The sequence below is a fragment of the Cynoglossus semilaevis genome, chromosome 4, assembly GCF_000523025.1.
Source record: "Cynoglossus semilaevis isolate Cse_v1.0 chromosome 4, Cse_v1.0, whole genome shotgun sequence".
In the NCBI taxonomy this organism is placed as follows: domain Eukaryota; kingdom Metazoa; phylum Chordata; class Actinopteri; order Pleuronectiformes; family Cynoglossidae; genus Cynoglossus; species Cynoglossus semilaevis.
The window spans coordinates 19,928,257-19,940,983 of record NC_024310.1 but is presented as its reverse complement, the minus strand read 5'-3'; the positions used below and the strand labels follow the sequence as shown (position 1 = coordinate 19,940,983).

The 12,727-nt window shown below is 40.9% G+C and overlaps 1 protein-coding gene across 1 annotated transcript in view; it reads right to left on the bottom strand.

The window, feature by feature from the left end:
• Window positions 1-12,727, bottom strand: part of dner (delta/notch-like EGF repeat containing) — a 69,823-nt gene that overhangs the window by 18,012 nt on the left and 39,084 nt on the right. The window contains exons 4-7 of the mRNA XM_008309848.3: window positions 10,809-10,972; window positions 8,983-9,131; window positions 8,144-8,297; window positions 6,803-6,916 (exon numbers count right to left, since the gene is read on the bottom strand). Coding sequence (XP_008308070.1) covers window positions 6,803-6,916; window positions 8,144-8,297; window positions 8,983-9,131; window positions 10,809-10,972 — 581 coding nt within the window. The remainder of the gene's footprint in view (window positions 1-6,802; window positions 6,917-8,143; window positions 8,298-8,982; window positions 9,132-10,808; window positions 10,973-12,727) is intronic.

Genomic DNA, 12,727 nt, shown 5'->3' with positions numbered 1-12,727 from the left:
TTACACTCCTCGTAGAGGAAGTCTCCAAAGCAGTTTAGCTTGGTCTCTATTTGGCCACGTAGCGAGTGCTCTAAGATGTTAACCAGGTCTTTATCCAGCTGCTGCCACACTGCCACCTCATTGGCTTTGGGCCATTTGACTGGCTGCCGACGGCCTGGTTCTTTCCTCTCTGTCCTCTGGCGTGGTTCCTGGTTATGGGGGTTTTGATGTGTTCTGAGGTTCCTTGGTGTTCTGGGGGTGTTCTCCTCAGAGGAATAGGTATCCGCCAGGGGTCCTTCTGTGTCCTCCACTTGCCTTCCTTCAGCAGCGTTGGAACCCTCAGCACTGTGGTTAGCAACCTGGCTTTGGGCTCCTATTTTCTGACCTGCAGATGCAGTGCAATGTTGCTGCTGGGTAAGGTAACTAGCCTGCCACCCCCGATGCAGACTTTCCTCCAGTCATCCAGACTCTCCTGGATGTCCTCCAGTCTTCCCTGGACGCCAAGTGCCCTTTCGCAGTACTCACTGGATGCCTCCAGGTTGAACATATGAAAATACAGGCTGGTGGTCTGCCTGCTGGGCATTGCTGCCTGACGTACCTCCGCCAGTGCCTTTGTGCTGGGATGCTCATCTGAACACCTCCCTTGGCCCCACTAGTGCCTGAGTGTCACTAGTGGTGTCGACTTACTTAATTTAAATATTTCGTTGAAAGTTAAAGTAAAAAGCAGGTATAACCAAACCCTTGCATTAAGTTGTACAGAAGATCAGAGTATCGGTACAAGATCATTAGTACTGATGTAAGTTGCAAGTGCACACTACTCCCCAGGCACTCCAAAAAAGCTGCCCACTGTTCACTTCGGTGATGGGCTTTTTGTTAATTCTGATCTTTCTTTGTGTATTGTATATTAGTCTGTGTGTGGGTGTTTGTGTGAATGAGTGAGTGATCATATGTGGCACAGGTGTGTCTAGCCTCATCTAGAGGAAAACTGGGAGACTACAGGTGGAGCCCAAGGGGAAGGCTTAGAGGGCAGAGGTCACAGCATCTGGGGGTGGCTGAGAGGGCAAACAGTCCTTTGACCGTACATGCTGCTCTGTTTCATGTGGAATAGCTACTGTATATAGAGACTCTCAGATTAATTTGTTCGTTTTATTTTAGTTATCTGTAAACCAACATTTGTTACAATAAATCTTTTGACAAACTGTAACATCAACTTATATAAATCGTCTTTTATCTGCACGTGTCAAGAAAAGTCTAACTCAGTCACCAGTAGTAGCCAACCAGGGAACAAAAGAGGAAACTGGAAAAAGCTGCTATAATTAAGTCAAAGTACTGCTCCTTGTGGATATACCTGGAACAAACAAAGTTTTAATTATAAAACAGGGCATAGAAACACGTTTAAAATCAATGATGAACAGAAGCAAGGAGGAGGGAGGTTAAAGGGAGTATGCATTCCAGAACAGGTGTGTTTTGAGTTGAGATTTGAAGGTGGGGAGAGAGTCACAGTTACGGAGATCGGGTGGTAAGGCGTTCCAGAGATGGGGAGCAGAGCGACTGAATGCTCTGGCTCCCATAGTATTGAGGGGGGCAGGTGGGACGGAGAGGTGGATGGAGGAGGAGGAGGATCTGAGGGACCGAGTGGGGGTTAAGACATGGAGGAGGTCAGATAGGTGGGGGGGGCAAGATTATGGATGGCCATGTAGGTGAACAGGAGACATTTGTAATTAATGCGGTCTTTAACTGGGAGCCAGTGGAGATGTTGGAGGACAGGGGTCATTGTGATGATACGCGCGGCTGCGTTTTGGACAAGTTGGATTTTATGGAGAGACTTTTGGGGGAGGCCGTAGAGGAGGGAGTTACAGTAATCGAGGCGGGAAGTGACAAGGCTGTGTACAAGGATAGCGGCGGTGTGAGGGGGAAGGGAGGGGCGGAGTTGTTGATGTTGCGGAGGTGGAAATGTTGCGGAGGTGGAAATAAGCTGTGCGGGTTAAAGAGTTTATGTGAGCCTGATAAGAGAGTGTGCTGTCAAGGATGACATAAGTGAGTGGATTGACTGGAGGCTGAGGACAGGATACATTTAAATCTACTGCAATTGGTACGTTTGCGAATAAATACTTTAACCCATTTGGTCTGTCTTTATAAGAATTCATTTTGATGAATATCGAGTTATATTTTTGAAGAAGCTGAGCTCAGCACACAATACAGGCAGTTGGCTGACGATGTTATTGTGAAGTTGCATCCTGACACCTTAAGTCCTCTGTTGTCAGAACAAGATCATGTGCAGAGCAGACCATTACAGGACAGTGTACCCTCCAACAATCTACTTGCTATTTTGAATAGACAAAATGAGATCTCATCTATGCTTCTCCAACAACAACAATTGTGTTTATTGCCCCCCAAAAGTGTTACCATCTTTGATAGTTTAGGTCAATCATGAGCTCTTTTAAACAGAACATTGAAAAGAAGACAGACAATGCACAAGACAGATTATTTTATTTGGAACAGTGGCAAGTGGCAAGCTAGGGACTTAGTAAGAAGTTGTCAGCACATAGTGGAAGATCAATGTTATCTCGGGCCAAGCCCTTGCTGCACGAACATTTTGGTAACTAATACAGAATTTCCACTGCCCACATTGTGAAAGTCCTCAACTGGCAAAGCATAGGGCCTGAAGACACTAAAGCCTTAAATGACTTTGCACTATATCTCAAAGGCTGCTGTAAGGTCATGACAAAACTAAACTACATGGAGGAACTAAACACAGCATCTACTTTTCTATTTTACAAGCCATTGTTATGAAATTGCCCTACAAGTTGCAGGACAATTGGCAGACTAAGGTACAAGAGAAGCTGGAGACCAACAGCCCAATCACGTTCACAGAGCTTGTACAGTTCATTGAGAAACAGGGTAAGATATGCTACAATCCAATATTTGGACACATACAAGAATCAATGGTGAGTAGGAATAAAAGACCCAATGCAAGTAAGCCACCTTCTAGGCCCAAGTTTATTATGCAAACATTGTGGTAGCACTAAGCACTCCAGTGGCTCCAAGCATGAACAGTGATGTGAAACCTGCATGTCTCTACTGTGATGGTGCTCACAGTATAGAGTATTGTTCAGACTTTAAGAGGAAAACACACAGGGAGAAGTTGAACCTTTTAAAAGAAAAAGGACTCTGCTTTAGGTGTTTGTTTAAAAGACACTTAAGAAGAGACCGCAAAGGACATCTATCATGTGATATCTGCGACCAAAGGCATCCCACTGTACTACACATCAACTTTCAGGTTAAAGGTGAGAACCCCAAGTCAGAGCAATTATACCAAGTCACAGAGGTAGTGTCAAAGGCGTGTGGGCATAATGGGGCCGGAAAGTCTATATGTGCACTGTCAATTCTACCTGTGCAAATGAAGTTTGCCAAAGGCTACAGGATCATACCAACTTTAGCTCTTCTCGATCCGGGCAGTTCAGCCACCTTCTGTACAGAGAGGTTGGCACAGAGGTAAGGTATAGATAGAAAACTAACTGTGTTACTGAGAACAGTGGCACAAGAGAGGCCCATCAAGAGTATGTTAGCTTTAAGAATAGAAGTGAGTGAGCTTAAAGACCACATTCATGCCCTTGCTTGAAGTCTATACTCAAAACTCTATGCCAGTGACAAAGGTCAACATTCCAACACAGGAGGATTTAAAGAAATGGCCTTATCTCAGTAAAGTTCAGTTACCACAAATTGACTCTGACGTTTAAATTCTTATTGGAATAGAACCTTGGCAGGTGATCACCTCACAAAAGGATGGACCCTATGCAGTAAGAACCCTATTAGGCTGGGTGATAAACGGTCCATTGGGAGGAGGATGCAGTAAGGGCGTGGAGATGGCTACAATGACTGCCAAAGGGATCTCCTCGATTGACCTGCAAAAGCTACTGGTGATTCAATATAACACTGATTTCAATTAAAAAGTGTATGAGGAAAGAAGTGAAATGTCGGTTGATGACAAAAAAAATCCTGAACATTGCCAGTGAATCTGTCAGTGTCAAAGAACTTTTGCATTAATCTACCTTTCAAAGCAGACAGCATCATGATGCCCAACAACCAAGTCGTTGCAGAACAGTGCCTCTTGAATCTGAAGAGAAAGTTCAAAAGAGATCCAAACTATCAAAGGGAGTACACAGAGTTTCTTAGTGATGTCATCCATAAGGGCTATGCTGAAGTTGTTCCCCAGGAACAAGTAAAAGGAACAGAGGGGAAAGTTTGTACATCCCTCATCATGGGGTGAACCACCCCAATAAGAGAACAATCAGAGTAGTATTTGATTGTGGTGTGGTTTTTCAGGGAACATCCCTTAACTCTGAACTACTCCAGGGCCCAAATTGGATAAACACACAGATAGGAGTGCTTACAAGTTTTAGACAAGAGCCAATAGCAATGATAGCTGATATACAGGCTGTTTCACCAAGTCAAGGTGACAAAAGAAAACACTGATTTCTTGCGCTTTTAATGGTGGCCACAAGGAAATGTGGATGTGAATTCCGAGTATTAGAATTAGAATGGACACAAGATCTGTGAAAATAAACACAGAAGACTCTGTGACAGCGGAGGATTTGAAAAAGGCGGAAAATGCAATCATTTCCTATGTTCAGAGGCCAACATTTTCAGAGGAAATCAGCAACCTACAAGATGGGAGATCCAATGTTAAAAGGGAAAGCAGCATCTACAGACTGGTGCTGGATGAAGGAGTCCTCAAAGTCGGTGGCCGCCTGAGAAGAACATCAATGCCAGAGGAAAGAAAACCCCCTGCCATCCATTAAAGAATGTGTACAAAAAATAAAATAAGGAAAAACTAAAACAATATCTTGTTCCCGCTCCAACTGGGTGCTTAGCTGTGGCTAATTAGTGCTGTGGCTAATTAGCACTGTGGCTAAATAGCATTGTAACTTTGTGATCAGGTTAATATTACAGAAAACGTTTTCAGGAAGCACTTTAAAAACAGGAAGCCATCAAAATAAAAGCCTCAAGAAATTATTTTCTTGCTTAACAGACACAAGGGTCATTTACAGTGTGTGTGTGTGTGTGTGTGTACATATGTTTGTGCTACAACTACATAAATGTCTTTTTAGCAGTGGATTTGCAGACATAACACAGATTTCCCCAAAGAAACTGATGACTAATTTGAAGCAAAGAGGCAGATTTACATTCAGAATCCTGGTGACACAAATACTGTTTTACACATGGAAGATTCACAGCATGCATACTAAATTGAATTAGATAGATTAAAACATACATACACTTACGCATACAACATAGCAGGATGTTCAATTTTATTTCAAACGACAATCTGCCATTGACCACATTTGTGCCCTTTTGGATTTCTGCCTCACCACCACTTACTTCCAGTTCAACGAGTCCTTCTACAGACAGAAGCATGGCTGCGCTATGGGCTCTCCTGTGTCTCCCATAATGGTGAATCTCTACATGGAGGAAGTGGAGAGCAGCGCTCTACACTCCTACGTGGGTACATCACCCAGCCACTGATTCCGATATGTGGACGACACTTGGGTCAAAATCAAGGTCCATGAGGTCAACAATTTCACAGACCACATCAACGCGGCGGCCAGGAACATCAAGTTCACCAGAGAAGATGTGAAAAACAACAGTCTTGCATTCGTGGACAGTGCACATCTCAGAGGACAGACAACTCAACATAGAGGTGTACAGGAAACCAACCCACACAGACCAGTATCTCCGTTTTGACTCACACCACCCACTGGAGCACAAATTAGCGTCATCAGAACCCTACAGTCACGGGCAGACACCATTCCCACCACCAACAGAGGTAAGATGAGAGAACAGGGACACATTATGACCACTCTCAAGACCTGTGGCTATCCCAGAAGTGATTTTTTAAAAACGAACAAAAAGATGCCCACAAAGAGGGAGGACAACAGGAGGAAGGGGAATGTCGTCATTCCATACATTTCAGGAGTTTCTCAAAAACTTAGGAGGATCTTTAACCAACACCAGATCCCCATACACTTGGTAACCTGGCAACACAAAGACAAAAACTGGTTCATCCCAAAGACAAGACTCCAAGAAACAAGCTGGACAATGTGGTTTATGCCGTTCAGTGCAGTGAGTAGTGTACGGACCTGTACATTGGGGAGACTAAACAACCACTACACAGGCGCATGGCCCAACACAGGAGGACCAACTCCTCAGGACAGGACTCAGCTGTTCACACACACCTCAAGAACAGAACACATTCCTTTGAGGACAACAATGTGCATATTTTGGCCAGGGAAGACAGATGGTTTGAGAGAGGGGTAAAAGAAGCCATTTTTGTCAACCTGAAAAAAACATCACTCAAAAGAGGAGGTGGACTCAGACACAACCTCATACACAGCACGTTTAGGAACAATACCCAAAAGATTCACCTAAGTTTCACATAACAAAGAGGCAGGTGACCGAAACCGTTCTGATGAGGACCACAACGACCCATCAGACTCTTAACAACTGTTTACACTTTCACAGTTGACCCCAAGGCCCCACCCAACAGGGTGGACCTCAAGTAGCTTTATTCTTTCACACCTAGAGTATATATTTGCTGTACTCCACACCACCAGTTAGAACTGAAGAAGCCTCTTGGACGAGAGGTGAAACATCTTCTTTTAGAAAATTCACGTCCAGTTGTGTAACAGAACTTTTTAAACTTGACAATCTGTTCAATTGTTGCTGAGTAGTTAGGATTGTGGATCCCACTTCTTTACAGACATGTAAAGAAGTTCCAGCATGTATGCATGTCCTACTGTGTATTGATGAGGGGGGGACCTACCTTCAGCACAGTAACACCGAGGCCCCGCCAGGCTACTAGTACAAGTGGCTCCATTTTTGCAGGGATGAGAGAGACAATGGTTGACAAGCAGCTGGCAGCGTTCACCTTCATAACCTAAGAGACACAGAATTAAGTTGTCTCCCAAAAGAAATTAGAAATTGCATTCAACAATGCTGATGTAATAGATATAACATTACCTGCCCCTGAAGATATATTGCTCCCCAACCAAGAATCATAAACTATGAAATACTTGCCTCCTAGATCAGTGGTTCTCAAACTGTGGTACGCGTACCACCAGTAGTATGTGAGTGCTCTCTAGTGGTACATGGGGAAAATTCGTATTTTTTACATTTACATTTTCAATTGAATAAATCTGAATCATACCATGCACAATTAATACAACATTTAGAAAAAATGTGTAGCTACTTGTGAGATTATGAAATAGCATGTCTGGTCTTTTTATTTATTTACTTGTTTGTTTTTTTGCTGCAATGCAAGTCTGTTGCTCACAAGCACAGGCAGCACGGAATCACTTGCAAGTTGAACGTGGAATGAGCAGGGGAATTCTAATGTTGGTCATCATGGTGGTACTCAGAGAGCTCAATGTTTTCTCAGGTGGTACAGTATAAAAAGTTTGAGAACCACTGTCCTAGAGAATTGATATGCCCTAGGTTTTATTTAGTTCTCTGAAAATGTTCATTGTCTAACTGAATTAAAAGGACTCGTGAAGGTAAACAAAAAATAAAGGACACAAGGGGTAAAAAGGATGAGCATAGTTTTAATAATATCAAATGTTTGTGGCCGTTTGTTCAACAAAACAAAAGACAATCCTTAGAAAAACAGATATTATCTCTTTGTGATGTTATTGAGACTAAATCTCTGACTTAAAACACAGCAATTAATGATTGCATGTGAGACACGCTTTCCCCTGGAGGGCGTTTGAGTACTTAGGGGAGGCATAAAACAATAAAAAATTGTTTGATTACAATGGGATTATTGTCATGTATCTTCTTCAATTTTCTTTCTTTCTTCAATAACTTTTTGGTTATTTGACATTGATGCTATATATTTATGTTATGTTGGTATCAAAAGATAGAAATTAAGGACACTTAAGAACTAGAGTGTTCATGTGATTTTACATATTTATGGTGTTGTAAAATCAATTAATGTATATTAATCATGATAATTGTAATATTGTGATAAATCTTCTGACAATAACCATACCCAGGAAATCTATAATCATGACATCCCTATATTGCAGACACATGCTGTTTATTTTAAACTAAAATATTTACATAATAAACTGATTATGATGCTGTATAGGAAAACACACACACAGACCTGGAGGGCAGCTACATGTGTAGCTGCGTCCTTGGCTTCCCTGCTTTACATCAGCACAGCTGCCGTTGTTGAGACAAGGTGGATGGAGACAGGCATCATATTCCTCACAGAAGATTCCAGTGTAGCTATCATCGCAATCACAGAAGAAAGTGCTCTGCACAGAACAAATGCACGGGTGGTTGAACTTTAACCACCAGTTGTGTTTAATACTTAATTGTGCATCCTGTGGCAGATTTAATGACATAACTACTGTAATGAATCAGGAATGCTGATGATTGACTTCACCTGTAATGCGGTAAACAGGAAGGACGAAAAATGTATCTACATCAGATTAGATTTTTATTTCTCCAGCACATACACAGTAAGTCACTGCTGCAACATGGTTCTTTGTAGAATTCATGTCAAAATGTGGGAATATCATCAGCCTCAATTAAACTTTTAAAAAAAGATCTGCACTGAATTATTTAAATGGCAAACCCTTTTAGACTCATTACCAGAAATGTTAATGATCAAGCACTCTTTTTGATTCACATTTTCCTACAAATTCAGCTATTTTTGGGATTTTGCAAATTCAAAAAACAAATGCATCTTAGCTCGAAAGTAAAACAGTCTCCAGTGCATGAGTCACCAAACTCCACTGCAGTCACTACGTGATGTTTGTCAATATCATCAATTGTTTATTTAGTAGAGTTATTCAGATTCAGTAAACTTTATTTATCCACGTAGGGCCATTGAGAGTGTAGGGAGTGGTAAATCAGGTAAAGAATTTTGAAAAAAGGATTACAATATAGAAAAGTCATTACAAAATGTTAGTGAATTAACATTGCAGTATATCTCACCTCCGACGGCTGAGTTAAACATTTGCCTTTTCCAGAGCACTGAGGGTCACTGAAGCTGCTGCCGGGCTCCACGCAACTGCTGGCCTTTACAGTCAGGTTCAGGCGCAAAATGACCTCTGGTGAAGTGTGGGCGGCAACTCGCAACACACCTATTATTGAAGGGAAGAGTGTAACAAACTGTTTACTTATTTGTAGCCGCACTAGTCACACATAAAAACAGATGTGAAACACACACATCTACCTGCTGTTATTTGACTTTCTCTTCAATTTAAATATTGATTTTTTTAACATTTAGAAATGACAATTTACCTTATAAGATAAACAAATCTATCATGATTAACCACGACGGATTCCGATTACAATCAATCTTAATCTTTAATAATCAATTAATACTATTGTAAAATTGCAGTGACTCAAACCAAGGTTTTTGACAATTTTTTGTCAAAAATCACAACTTAGACAAGTTTGGGACAGGGTGCACGTGTTGTGACCGTGGACATGTCAGCTTTCAACTCATCCAATCAGAGAGCAGACAGAAACAATTACAGTAATATCTGACCAACCAGTCTTTAGCCCAGTAACTTTGAATGCTGCACCTTCAGAATAACTGCAGGATATACGTATAGAATATTGATGTTTACTGAATGCCATGTCACACACACCTTTAGGTAGTTCCAGACACCTGAAATCAAAACATACTAGTTTGTACACAGTATGAGTCACGCATATTTATTATTAGCCACAGAGCAGCAAGAAAACAATTCCTGTAGTTTGACCTATGTTTTCCTCTACCTCATTTTCCTTATTACTCCACCTCCGTGCTGCTTCCCTTTCTCTTGTCCGTCTCTCTTCTTAGCTCCATCTTTCAACATCATTTTTCCTTCCTCTAATGTCCTCTTTAATTAGGTCCCCAATGTCATCTGCCCCACCCTCCCACACACTCCATCTCTCTCTGTGATGAAGCAAGACTGCTTTACCACAAACATGTCAAGGTCAGACAGGGAGTGAAATATCATTAGGTATAAACTGTATATATATATATATGAGAGCTAAGGAGGCAGCTCCATGAGTCCGCACGGTGAGTGGCGTCATGATAGGGACAGACAACACAGACTTCCTCACGTGCGCCATTATGGGAGTCAGTGGCACTGGACACCACAGGAAGTAGTGGGAGTTTTCGCAGAAACATGGATGAAGTCTTCTTTTTACCTTATCTGCTGTGTCAACCTTTTGGGGATAAATAATGTACTATCCTATCCTATTTTCAAAACAAACAAGCAAATGCTACTGCTGGCTTAAATCAGTTTACCAGACACATTGCTTCAGCATTTCGCTTGTCAGAGGTCAAGCTTGAAGGACTGTGTTTACATTGTAACTGTTGCTGAGATGTATGCTACAACAGTAAGCAACAGACTTTTACAAATTAAAAGCCAATGAGCAATTACAATAATATAAGAAATAATACAAAACTGCGTTAATGTGTGATAAAATAATTGACGTTAATAAAGTAATGAATGAATGCGATAAGAATGCTTTAAGTTGCCCAGCCCTAACAAAAATAAATATCCCACAAGTATAACTATTCCAGAAAAATACTTCAGATGTCATACTTATCCTAACAATATGCAAATACTGTATTTATATTAAGAATGCAAAGTTTTTTAAGAACTTGTGATTTCTGTCACATGGCTAATACAGTATACATATATAAATATATATATATCTTAACTATAACTTGTAGATGAAACAGAAAATGAGAAAATGAGAACATAATTAATTCAAATGATCAAGTCACAGGTCTGTGTCAGCGAGCGCAGGCTTCTTACTTAGAAAATAGTTCTGTCCTAGAGGCAGCAGGCGGTCTGACACCACCAGCCCATCAGAAGCCCGCAGAAACCAAGCTGTGGAGCCGTTCAAATTAGACGAACGAGTGAAGCCCTCTTCATTCACGCGCCAAAGCACAGAAGCGCCACTGGTATTCACCACCAATCTGGTAGGAGAGGTAGGATGGAGGAAGAAGACAGGGCAGAAAGAACCTGATGAGTGCGGACACTAGGCATGATGGGTAATAATTCTGACATCATCTCTTCTCACGACCATCCCTCTGTATTAATCCAAGACTGGGTAAAATTAGACCAATTAGACCAGATGACCTGTGTTTTATTGCTCCACGGTTCCTTCTTTATTTTTAGTAAGTTTTAATTAAAATTTAGTAAGTTTTTTTTGTCATTGTGAATGTGTATTTATAAAGATCTTTAGTGCCCGCTGCTTTTCACTCCTTAATACAGTTGTTTTATAATTTTAACTTTCAGTGGTTGATGATCTTTTTTCTTCAAGGGACTGTGGTAAGTAAGAAGAAGAGACAGTGGAAAATAAAAATAATAAATGTTGTCATACTTTCATTCAACCAGAAAAAACCAACATTTATATATTATACATCTGTCTATGGATGTATGTTAGTTTTTTAGTCATTGTGAAATCCCCTGAAAACCTGTTTCCAGACTATAAGTCGCACCTTTTTTCATCCTTTGGCTGGGTTTGGGATTTACTCAGGTGCGACTTATACAGTGGGGCTTCAAGAAACGAGCTACCTGAAATACAAAATAATTTCAAGTTACGAGTAAGGAACCTTTGCAATATTTTCCTCGTGTTACAAGTAAACAGTTATGACTGCTCGACCAAGTTCAATTTTCTTGGTTCTTGGTTATTTTACCCCTCGCTTTATTTCTCTCTTTTCCTTTCTGTCCCTCTCTCTCTCACTCTCTCTCCCTATCTCTCTAGTGCATGCCTGAGCATGAGTGTGGTGTGTGAGCTGAGAGCGTACTTTGCAGTAGCAAGTGTTTTTTCAACCTTTTTTTTTTCTTCTTCTATGATTTGAAGTGTGTTGTGAGTTGTATCACACTAGTGATGCTTTTGTTCCCAGCCAGTATGCTTGTGGACGGTAGAGCCGAGTTTGAGAAGCTGAGGTCAGTTCAGCTGTTAAAGAGGTGGTGGGATACGGCAGTGTGAAGTGTGCTTGCGCCATAACTGTAGCTGTAGTGATTTGCTTAGATAGCACAGACAAAGTCTCAACAGTAGTCGAGTCTGATGTAGTCGTTCAGGACACGTTCATCCTTGTTCTTCCACTAGTTAATCCCAGTAAAAAGATTACCATCTCCAATGCCTCTTGCCCTTTTATAAAAAGTGATACTTTAGCCAAAGATTATTGTTATCACGGCATGTGTCTCCGATTTAAATGGTGTCTTTCAGGTGGAAATCTCCTCTGCTTTCACATGTTGTGTGTCACCGCAGACAAGCATACATGGTTCTAAAGGATAACGCAAACAATCTGTACAGTCCAAACCAATAAATAATTGACAGAAAATTCCAATTCTTTGAACTTGGACCCTTTATTGGTCCCTCTGAACAAACACAAAAAAATTCAAATATAATTTTCTATTTCAAATCTTCTCAATTTGTATCATATTTGATACATTGAGTCACAATGCTCAAAGATGCTTTTTTCCTGAACAAACAAAAACATAATAAAACACAGTAATGAAAAATCCACTTATGGAACTGGCTGGGTGGAAGTCTGGAAAACATATTATATATATTTATATTATATACATTATATTTACATATATAAAATATATTTTTTTATATATAATGTATTAATAAGTGGCGCTTTGGCCCAGAGGCAATGTCTCTGTCATTGGTGTGGAACCCCAGGGTTCACCTCCTGGGCAAGTTCGAATCCCGGTTA